General features: G+C 40.2%; 1 protein-coding gene across 1 annotated transcript in view; it reads right to left on the bottom strand.

Moving 5' to 3' along the window:
• The window catches only part of CFAP47 (cilia and flagella associated protein 47), a 356,049-nt gene that overhangs the window by 198,572 nt on the left and 145,262 nt on the right, over window positions 1-12,215 (bottom strand). Inside the window, exons 39-41 of the mRNA XM_063457869.1 lie at window positions 11,849-11,999; window positions 10,832-10,920; window positions 3,431-3,517 (exon numbers count right to left, since the gene is read on the bottom strand). Coding sequence (XP_063313939.1) covers window positions 3,431-3,517; window positions 10,832-10,920; window positions 11,849-11,999 — 327 coding nt within the window. The remainder of the gene's footprint in view (window positions 1-3,430; window positions 3,518-10,831; window positions 10,921-11,848; window positions 12,000-12,215) is intronic.

The following is a 12,215-nucleotide window of genomic DNA, read 5'->3' as shown; positions in this document are numbered from 1 at the left end:
TCATCGACCACAGCAAGAAAGAGGATATGGGAGGAGTTTGATGACATCATATAATACTGTTATACCCTCTGATTGGTTGAACTTTTTACATTACTTTTAACTGTTCCTTTGCTGCTGGGAGGTTCAGTAAAGAAAGATAAAGCAAATATTCGCCTCCTGTCGTTAATAAAATTTAGATTATTCAGTCACTAAAGCTAGAATAATCCCTAATTGTATGCTGTCTAGGAGGTGGGAGGGTCTGGGAGGGAGGGTCTGTTGCTGATTGGCTGGAATGTGTCTGCTGACTGTGAGGTACAGGGTCAAAGTTTACTCAATGATGACGAATAGGGGGCGGACCGAAACATCGCATATGTTCGCCGTCCGTGGCGAACGCGAACACGCGATGTTTGCCAAGAACTATTCGCCAGCGAACCGTTCGGGACATCACTAACTAATTCTGTTGTGCCTCCATGGACGACTGAAAAGGCATTTTTTTTTTTTTTTTAATTCTTTATTTTTGGTGTGCATAAAAGGTTTACAACGTTGCTTGTATGACCACATCAGTCGTCACAAGCGCAAATTTCAAATAGAAAACAGAGATGTGGTATGTGAGGGACATGCACACATTTTTGTGTTATAAGCTCGCTTAACATCGTGACATCAACAAGTTGAACAATATATGAACAATAATAAAAGGTGGGTACATGCTTGAGTAGTGGGGTATTATCAGAATTGTGCCATAAGAGTTAGTGCTATAGTAGTGTGCTTAAGCTGTAGGATATTCGCACACTGTAATGGGGAGGAACTACGTTGGCCTTTCGTTTTAGCTGAGGTTACGTGGGCGTGCATAGTAAGTGCTTTAGAGTGAACGCTAGACAAGGTTACGTCATGGTGATGCAAATAGGTCTTAGATATTCTAGCGATTAAGAATATAGTAATACAAAAAAGAAAATTCAAGAAAAAATTATAAGAAACAAAGAGCATAATTTGAGCTGAAACGTAACCTCTATTTTGATACGCCTATTCATGTAGATAAGGAGTACACGTCCCTGTGGCGTGTTCCATAAGTAGCCGAGGTGAGACTGCGGCTTAAAAGTATGTACGTCTTTACGTTTTACAGAGGACAAAGATAGCTAAATGTTACTGTTGTCAGAATAGGAGTGTGTGTCGCCCGTTGCATTAGTGTGGCCTATGCTGCCGTGTGTGTGGAGCAGTGTTAATGATAACCCTGTTGTTGCGGTCGGCTTGCACCTAATGTTGGAGTGACTCGTGTGACGTCCCCTTACGAGATGACCTATGTTCGGCTAGGCCGTTATACTGTCGGGGCAGGGTAATTATTCATGTAGTCTCGCCATAAGTATATGGATGGGTGGGCGTAGGAATGCGTCCCGTGTGTAAATCATATAGAAGGCTCTAGTCTACAGTAAAAATAAAAACAAAAGAAAACGATACATTCTAAGTAAATTCACATTTACAGTACTAAGATCATTATGTGACCTGAACGCTATTTCCAGTTGCTGGGCTATATATTCAAACATGCTATTCCATATGATAGACACAGTAAGCTGGTTTAAGGCTTGCTATCTAGTATTATAGTTTACTAATAGACGACCTGTTGCTGAATGAAGGGTCTGCTGTGGCTAGAGCTTAGTCACAGCATCTTAACAAAAAAGCAGAGACTCAGTAATTAATATTAGGTACTCGTCTTGGGAAAAAAGTATTAGGGGTCAATAGGAGTCTAAACTTGAAGGGTGCGCCCAAAGGTCAGCTCCCATGCAGGATAGCGTCCGGGCAGTAGCAAAGTTCACATGGTGTGAGTGTGGGCCACGGCTGGATGCCAGATGATGAGGCAGTCCCCATGTACCTAGCCGATACCCGTTCTGGAGGCCGTGGTTGCAGATCTGGAGTGGGACGCTCGCGAGGTGCCGGTCCGCTGTGGCATCTTCGGTCCTGGCAGTGGTATGAGGTTGTTGCCGGCTAGGTGCGCGTTTGGTGTCTGAGTGCCTCTCCCCTTTGGGTCTATTTCAGCGGTGCTGGCTGTACGGCGGACGGAAGATGTCGGCGGGCGCTTTGTCTGGCGGTGGTGCTTAATTGGTTGTTGCGGGCCATTGGGGCCCCACATGGCGGGCGGTTTGCTGGAGCCTCCTGATGGCGCCTTTGCTCGGCGTCTATGTGGCTGTTTCAGGCAATTGGTGCCCCGACTTCGCTTCTTCCGCCGGGTCTCCTTCTTGGCTTGTGCCCACTCTCGCGGTGGCAGCGCTGAGCTTGGATGACCCGGCTGCGTGTTGATGAGTGTGCAGTGGCTCGTTGCCGGTGTTGCTGGTACCGGTGCGGGGTGCGAGCACCCAGTTTCGATGCGGTCCCAAAAGCGCTGGCATACCGCATCAAATTTTGCCCTGAAAGCTCTTGCCCAGTCCTCGGTATCTTGCTGTTGAGGATTAGCGGCCCTGCTGTCGGCCATCTTAGGTAGACCTCGTGGTGCCGCCCGGGCGGCGTGGTTCGGGTCTGCGTCCCAGGGGTGAGTGCTTGCCTTTTGCTGGTGGACCGGGATAACCCCCACCGGTCCGGGGGGGGGGGGAACTGGGATCTGTCCACATTGAGTCCCACAGTCGTAGTGGGGGGAGAGCGGCCGTCTCTCCTGCACCCACCTGTCGAGTAGGCCTCCGACAGTCGTTCGGCACAAATTGCTGATTTCTGAGTTTGAGGGGTATCATTTTGTTCTGCCCAGTGTTCCCAATCGATTGCTGGCTCTGTCGGCCTGATCAGTCTCCGTTTGGGTCAGGAAAAGCAGGTTAATCAGCAACTCTGTGCAGGAGCCCATGAGGTTGTCGACCAGTTAGTTCTGCGGCCAGGCCCCGCCCCTGAAAAGGCATTTTATGATCTAAGGTGCCTTCTTTTTAGTCTGTAACAAATAATGATTTCACTATGGTCTGAACAAACTTTGGTCTGAGCAGGATGATAACAGATGGAGGCCACATCAGAGTGACATGCATATTTTTGAGAAGACCAGCAACTTTCCAGTTGGGTGTGCACCATTTTGGCAGTGCTTTGCTTTATGGGACGCCAATGTTAGGGATAGCCTATATTCCCATAATTACAATTCTTTCACTTTACACACATATTTATAGTTATCTTGCAATGAATAACCAGTACACAGATATGTTTCTTTATCATCAGAGTTAATGAGCATAAAAGATGATTTATGAAAGCATGTCATTATATTAATTTGAGAATTACTTAAACTGCTTGAACTATTGGTTTTGCACTTCCCTTTTTTTTTATTCTTTAGAAAATATATTTTACTTCCTGGGTAGCATGGTGATCATTTTCTACTATGTTACAGTGTCACAAAAAGATTACATAATAGAGCATTGGTTGTATGAACATATTTAATAATAATTTCAAAGACAACTATCATTGATTGAAGTCAAGATATATACAAATGACATACCTGTGAGCATATTTTTGCTTTATCTGGTTGACTTCCTGTAACTGATCAAGCGATGATAAGTAACTTGTGGATTCCACTAACATCACCCTGGTAGGAAATGAAAAATATTATATTAGATAAGTTAAATAAAGGATACAGTACATGTGAACAGTACTGCTTGAAAATCGATCATTTTAATTATGAAAAAACATGTATATAAAATGTAAAAGTGTCATTTTTTTTTCTTTAAATACAAAGGTTACTATACTTAAGATGTAAAACCATGTAGACTTCTAAGTTCCGCAGCTACATATTCTAAGAATTCAGTCTACAAGATACCATTTTCCATTTTGCAGCTGTCACATACAGCCTTGATTTAATAAAGTTTCTAAGTAAAATACATAATGATAATCAGTAAGATTGTAAATTAGATATATGTGAATAAAATGCTATAAAATGCATGTAGTTCTAGAATGCTTGCTGAAAGAAGAAATTACATTAGAAAAATAAAACAGTAATATTGTATTTTTGGAAAACTTGTTTTAAATAATCCGATCATGTTGTTGCAGAGAGAAATCCTTTATGTTGCCTTTATTTTGATCGAAGCCCAGCAAGACATAATGGAGGAGATTTATAAAAGTGTTGTCTACCGTCTACTCAATCTTCTGGATTTTTTAATCTTTTGCTTTTTTGGATCTTAACCATCATTTTTCAATATGTACATTTTTTGCCTTCAAAATGGATTTATGTTTTTTTTTTTTTTTTTGCCATTTGTTTTTTTTAAAGAAAAGTGGCAGAATTCGTCCACTACTATAAATCTGGTGGTCTTCTGAAATATACATTTTTGTGAAAACTGGTGCAATTTACTATATAAAAAAAGTCTTTTTTTTATAGAAATGTAATAAATATGATCAATACAATGAAGGAATTTAACTGTCACTTTTCCAAAAAGCTTTGATTAATAAACATTCCCCCAACGTTTCTCTCATAAGCATTACATATCAGTTACAATCATAGTAAAGATAATCAACCTATTGGTAATACCTTCATATGGTCACTTAGTTGGATTAGAGTCCAAGCTATCCAAACCTGTTTAGGCCAATAGAACAGGTGAGGCTTTATAGACAGGGGATAACCTTTGCTTGTATAATGGGGAGGGTGGAACAGTAAGAGGAATAGAGGGAAGAGTATATTTTGTGGTAGACAAGAGTAAAACACAATAAGGTCCGTAATAGAGAGATTAAAATCAATAGAGAGTGACATGAAGTGACAGTAGGAAACAGACTTAGATGAAGATAAGGTCATATAGTGATGCAGTGTGGGAGAGATGTTGATTAGAGAGAAGCACTATAGAATGGGTGATACTCTGAATACTAGTCCGACCTATGCTTCTTACAGAGATTATGGTACAAGGGGTCTCAGTTGCTGCCTCATACGTTAATAACCTCAGCAACTTGCAAAAATATTTTTGTCAGTCATTTTTAAATCCCGTGCCAGAACCCAGAAAGAGTTTCTCATGTTTTAAAGGATTCCCAGTGATAGGATGAGGTACATCACAATTATCAAGTTCCATTTATTTACCCATAATAAATAGGTTTATGTAGCAACAACTCTGGGAAGACCACTGTGAAAATACTAAAAATCTGAAAAGGGAGTTTTGTGAAATCGATATTACTAATTATGGCCTTGATTTAATATTGTTGGGTAAGCGTTTCAAATTATTTAAAATGTTTGGACAAATGTTTATAATGATTTATTTCAAAATGCTAAAATATCGAAAATATATCAATCTAAATGTTATCCAAAAACATTAAATCATTTATAAAGCTTATCTGGCTAAGAGGAAATCTAGTTAACTGTCAAACCCATGGTTTGGATCTGATTGTGTATGCAGTGCACGTTTGTTTCCTACCTCACTGGCAACAAAATAGTTAAGGATATCATACATGTAACGAATATAAATAAAATGACATGATTTGTTAATTGCCTGATTCCATGCATACAACAGTGTATAAAGCTCAAACTGGCGTCACCTTTTTGTGAAATATTTTAGCCTCACTGTTTTCCTTTATTTTCTATCTATTCCAGAACAGAATATGACAAGCAATTTTAATAAAGTTGTCACAGCTCAATATCCCACCTTTCACTCCACTGTATACTAAATAGCTGCCTCTTTTCTTGATTTGTACTTACTTTAGCCAAGATTAGCTTCGTAAGCAGCTTAATTCTGCTAGCTAATGCACAAGGGATGTATCACAAAATTGAGCATATGCAGGGATATATTTTTATAGCACGTAATAGTGTTATTTTGTGGTTATTATCTATATATTGGAAAAGCAATCAGTTAGAAAAACGAGGAAACATTTCTCAAGGGATAACAGAATGCATATTGAAATAAACATTAGCATAAGGCTTCTAAATCAAGCTGATGAAACAAGCACATAGTAAAATATTAGGATGCTGTTGTCCAGGGATGTAAAATGTAAAATTGAAGTATTTTAAGTTGTCTGCCATTCCTTTTCATACATATTTTGGGTACAAAGTATTAGAGACAATTTAGTATTTATTATATTGCAGTGAAGCATACAAATTCAGAAAATGAATAAAAATGAATTATAAAAATGCAATTTTTATAACATATGGTACGTGTATTATAAATGCCATGGAATAGTAAGTAACCTAATGTCATTTTAGGCATAGGTAAATTCCCAAAATGTCAGCATAAAATAAATATGCTTATATGTGTGTAAATACCAATATACTTTTATTATATATGCCTGTCTAAAACAAGTAACCTATCAAAAAAACATTGAGTGCTGATACTATTATCTGTAGATATACCCCTATGTGAGCTATAAACCATATCTAACTCTACTTACCAATTTATTCATGACGATGACGATAATGCAGGAGGGGAAACTGTGTCTTTGGGAGTAGAGCAACTACAAATTATATGACCCTAAACTGATAGGAACTAAAGCTGAGAAATACATTATTCAGCTAAGTGAGAGTGAGAGCTGGAGTGGATGAGAAGGTAGGTAATGTTTTTTTTAAGATATATTTTGTTTTGCATTGCAACACAAAACATGTTTTATTAATTTTCCAATTAGAGAGAATCTGTAGTCAACAGAACAACTACAGCATAATGTGTAGGTTCTGGTGTGTATAGTCTGTCCCTGCAGGCTGTTTAGTGAAAAGGCAGTGTTTACATTACTGTCTAGTGACACCTCCAGTGGCAGTCACACGGTCACTAGAGGTGCTTCCTGGGTCAGTGCTGCACAACATGCAGCAACAAAGTTCAGCATCTTCATGCTCTGCTGAACATTCCCGATAGAGATGCATTGATTTAATGCATGTCTATGAGCGTTTTGCTGCGTTTGTGCATTTGCCTCCCAATGATTTCCTATGGTCAATTCTGATGCTCTCAACCAAGGAGGTGGAGTGTGGGCGGGAATGTTTAAAATCTATTTAAGGGGGGTAAGAGGAGGCCAGCCAGCTAAAATGGGGTTTAACACTATAGGGTCAGGAATACATGTTTGTATTCCTGATCCTATATTGTTCATTTAAGAGCTGCCATATTTGTTTGGTTTGGAAATATGCACAACTATTTTTTTTGTATAGACCTTTGATATGAATTTTTTTTTTTTTTTTAATAACAAAGAACATTTTCTTTATCTAGGCATTTATGCTTTGAAGCAGGGCTGGTGTGTCCTATAGGCAACTTGGGCAGTCGCCTAGGGGGCGCAAGATTTGAGTGACCCGGCAGGAGGGAAGCGCACAGCGCTCCCTCCTGCCAGTCACTCAGTGTAGCATGGCCGGGCGGCGCAGACTGCAGTAGAGGAGCATCTGTTTCCTGTACCCGGCCGGACTGATAGGAAGTGCTCACTGTCTCTGATCTGAATAGAGTTGTAGGTTAAATATTACTTGAAGCCAAAAAAAACTAAGTATTGGAACTACCTATTCCTGTTAACACTTTGATATGTGACTTATAATGAATGTTCCAAATGATTACTCTTTGTTAAGTCCAAACTTTTCAATAAAAATAAATTAAATAAAAAAATATTACTTGAAGCATCTGGTTCCTGTACCCGGCCGGACTGACAGGAAGTGCTCACCGCCTGGCCACGCTACAAAGAGGTAGGAGGAACACTAGGGCAGGGAGGGAAGACAGCACTAAGGGACACTGGATGGTGGGGGGGGGGCAGGAGGAAAGAGGAGAGAGCATGAAGGGAAAGATGGGGGGAGGAAGAGCACTATGGGACAAGAGAAATGAAGAGCACTATGGGATGGGGGGAGGGGGGCAGAGAAGAGCACTATGGGGCGGGGAGATTACTATAGGGAAAGGGGGGGCAGGGGAGAGCACTAAGGGTCAAGGGCAGGGGAGTGCACTAAAGGGCAGGAGAGAGAACTAACAGACAGGGGCAGGGAAGAGCACTAAGGGACAGGAGGAGACAGGAGAGCACTAAGGGACAGGGGGCATGGGACAGCACTAAGGGACAAGGGGGGCAGGGGAGATCACTATTGGGCAGGAGAGATCACTAAGGGACATGGGGGCAGGGAGAGCACTAAGGGACAGGTGGGGAGGGGAGATCACTAAGGGATGGTAGAGCACTAAGGGATAGAAGGGGATGAGAGAGCACTAAGGGACAGAAGGGGATGAGAGAGCACTAAGGGACAGAAGGGGATGAGAGAGCACTAAGGGCAGGAGGGAAAGGGAAGAACACTAAGGGACAGGAAGGGAGGGGAGAGTTCTAAGGGACAGGAGGGGAGATCTCTAAGGTACAGGGGAAGAAGAGGAGATGAGTCCACAAAGGGACAGGAGGGGATGAGAGAGCACTAAGGGGCAGGAGGGAAAGGGGAGAACACTAAAGGATAGGAGGGGGGGGTTCTAACGGACAGGAGGGGAGACCTCTAAGGGACAGGGGGAGAAGAGGAGATTAGTCCACTAAGGGATAGGGAGAGTGAAAGAGATCATTAATGGTCTCAAACACAGACACACCGAAACATACAATGCATCCTACACTCACACAGAAACACACCGTGCTTCCCTTACACACACAGAAACACACTATGCATCCATTACACACACACACACACACATACACACACAGATACACACACGATACATCACTTAAACACACACAATGCATCCCTTACACATACACAATGCATACCTCACACACAATGCAGCCCTTGCACACATACACAGAAGCACACTGCTTCTCTTACACACACACATACACAGAAACACAATGTACCTCTTGCACACACTCAATTCACCTCTTACAGACACACACACTGCATTTCATTACATACATACATACATACATACACACACAGAAACACACACCTTGCATCCCTTACACATACAAACACAGATTTACACAATGCGTCCCTTACACACACACATACACACACTGCATCCCCTATACAGACACACTACATCCCTTACACAAACTGGTATCCTTATACACTACATTCCATAAGAACACACACACATTACATCCTCTACAATAACACATAACACATCCCCTACACACATACACCCCACTCCCTGTGAGTGAACTCATGGGTGGGCCTTGAAGGCATAAGGCTTATGGGCGGGCCTTGTAGGCATACTAACGGTAAGGCCCTGTAAGGGGCCCCCAAAAAATGGAGCTGGTTCCTGATCGTTGATATTTGTGTGCACTGCCTCCAGATAGCCTTTTTTAACACCAGATCAGTGGTGCCAGACTGCAGCCTGAGCCCATCATCATCATCATCTTGTCCTAATCTGGTGGTAAGTAGGCACTACAGTATATTATTTGTGGCACTAATCTCTAATTTACCTCACATTAAAGGAACACTATAGTCAGCAGGACCACTGCAGCTTAATGTAGTGGTTCTGGTGTCTATAACCTGTCCCTGCAGGTTTTTTTTCTTAATGTAAACACACTGCCTTTTCAGAGAATAGACACTGAGTGCAGCACTGGCGGTGGCTCATTTGGCAGATCATATGGGCGGGGCATTGTGATGTCACATGGCGGGCAGCAAATTTTTGTTTGCCTAGGGTGGCAAAACTCCTTGCACCAGCCCTGCTTTGAAGTAAAAAAAAAAACTAGCATGCAAAGAAATGTACTGTGCCTCTGCACTCTTCAATTCTCTCTTCAACTCTGCAATTCATTATCACAAATAAAAAGTGATGTGTCTGATTTTATTGTCATCAGACTTTTCTAAAACTGATCAAAATAAATAAATTGTATAGTATTCTGTAATTAAATTATTAAATTAGTGCTTCATAATACACTTTTCCTCATAAAAATATAAGCATGATTCATTCAAAGAAGCAATAAAAATAAGTAACAATGAATATTTTTAGCCAAAGCAAATTACCAGCTGATCTAAAACTCACAATTAGATCAGTAAAGCATTGGCAGGTTCATTGGACTGATCCAGAAAAACTCAAACATTTCTTCTGAATAGAGTTGCAGGTTAAATATTACTTGAAGCAAACTGTCATATTTGAGACAAGCATTTTTTGCTATGCAGCAAATGAAAATAACTATAATTGGTGTTACTTTTTTTATATTGGCATATATTTACTTTTTGTTTCCCCAGGGCATAGTGTCTACAAAAAAATAAATGTCATTTTCATAAAATAAACAAGTACATTTCGCTCACCTATTACAAATTCCATCTGAAAAAGCAGTCGGTATGTTTAATAAAAATCAGCTTTCATTCCCCATGATTTAATCTAGGTAAACTTTGAGAACAAACTCCCAAAATTGTCTCTGTTGATGTCAAAGAGGTTTATTCACTAACCTAGATACTAAGAATGGAACTGGAGCTTTTTTCAATTTTTTTTTACATACACATGTTCCACAATACCTGGTTTAGTGAATGAACCCTAATGTGTTAATTTGGTAAAGAAGAGAAGTGATGTAATATCATTGCGTGCAGGTCGTATAGAATAGATTAGACTACAAAAGTCTGTGGAGTCACGTGTTCAAAGTTTGGTTTCATTGACACTCTGTGACAGTTGCAATTTACCCTCATTTTTGTACACTGATATCGATTCTGGTTAATACCTTCTTGCACTGAATTTCTGGATTGTATACCCATTACTGAATCTCATCAGACCACTTTTGATCTCAATATGTCTGACTCCGAGTTTTCTCTGTCTACCTCAGGGGTGCCCAAAAATAAATCCCCAGATATTTTAAAACTACAGCTTCCATTTTGTAGGCATGCAAAGCATCAAGGGAGTTGTAGTTCTGGGGATCTACCTTTTGGGCACCACTGGTCTACCTGCTTTCAGACTTTGAGCAGTTGTGATCACACAATCCCAGTGTTCACGCATTGGGTGCATTTGATTAACCTTATATTGCACAGAACATTCCATCCCAGCTTTAAGAAATGAGGCATGGAAGACAAACAACTCACCTAAACTTTCCTTGAGTTTTGTAAGGACTCTGAACTAATACACTGATTTTCTTCAATTCATAGCAAGGTGATTCTTCCTTATACACACCCTAAAATGAAATAAAACATTAATAAAATTAGTTTTGCACATTGCATGTGTAGATGATCATTACCAGGTCTTGTATAGATATAAATCACAGAAGGATTCTGTCAGTGTAGCAAGGAATGCGGACAGAGGAATGTCTCCTTTACAATAAAGAAATTCAAAGACCTAGACTATCGCATTACCTATAAAGAATGAATCAGTAACACAGCATAAATCATCTGTACAGTATGGTTTACATGGATTCTGCTCTATATAGCAGCATCAGCATGGTTAATATAAGCTGATGCACGAATCCTTTCTAAGTGCATGAATACAAAGCTAAGCATTTGCAAATGAAATCTGGCTGCGCTATAGACTGGAATCACACATTCACAGTAATACTGATTTATCTAAAAAATATGTTTCTCTACATTTCTATCCAGTTGAATAAGCAATTGAAAAACCAACAATCCCTTTCAAAGCATTCTGACATGGCCCTGTACAACCCAAGTTTCCATACGGTCAACCATAGGTGATTCCACCAGCAGACAAGCTGGGTGGATTTATCTGGTAGGAATGTGTATAACTTGTCACAAATTGCTGTTAGACGGCAATCTGTAGCACACATGAGATGGGGGCTTTTTGAAACAATATGTAGTGGAGATTTACTTGCCCTTATTACACAAGTTTCAGTGTTATGCAAGGTGATGCTATAAGGACTTCTATGTGAATCCAATGGGGTTCTAATGCTGAGTTAATCTGGCTCTCACAAGACAAATAAAATGTATTTACAACACTCTTTCCATATTCATCCTGCTTGCTCCAAAATAAGTGACACTTACAATATTGAAGATTATATAATCGAATGAATGGTGAAATATATATCTCATCTTAATTTTTTCCTTTTTCCATTTAAACCATAAGGGAGGAAACTGAATTAAAGCAAAACTTACCGTAAGTACAATGCTAGTCACTTTTGATTGAAGTTGGAAAGCCAAGGTGGAGCCACCAGCCCCACTGCCAGGACTTGACACCAGAAACATGGTGGCTTCATTAGGATGCAAGAAACGACTCTTGTATTCCACAGTTATAGATGTCTGGCTTCTGTAAAGATGTCACCAGAAGTATGCGATTTAAATAACTTATTTACCAGACAAGATTAATTCAGCACCTACCAGTTTTAAAAGCAGACTGCTACATTTATAGTAATATCACAATTCATGGCACATACAATAGGTACAATCCAATTTACTTGGACATAATTTAGGTCACAACTGAAGCATATTGTGTTATTTATATAACTGTAATGGAAAACAAAAG

This window comes from Pelobates fuscus, chromosome 1, assembly GCF_036172605.1.
Source record: "Pelobates fuscus isolate aPelFus1 chromosome 1, aPelFus1.pri, whole genome shotgun sequence".
NCBI classification, from domain to species: Eukaryota; Metazoa; Chordata; class Amphibia; order Anura; family Pelobatidae; genus Pelobates; species Pelobates fuscus.
This window is presented reverse-complemented; position numbering and strand designations above follow the sequence as displayed.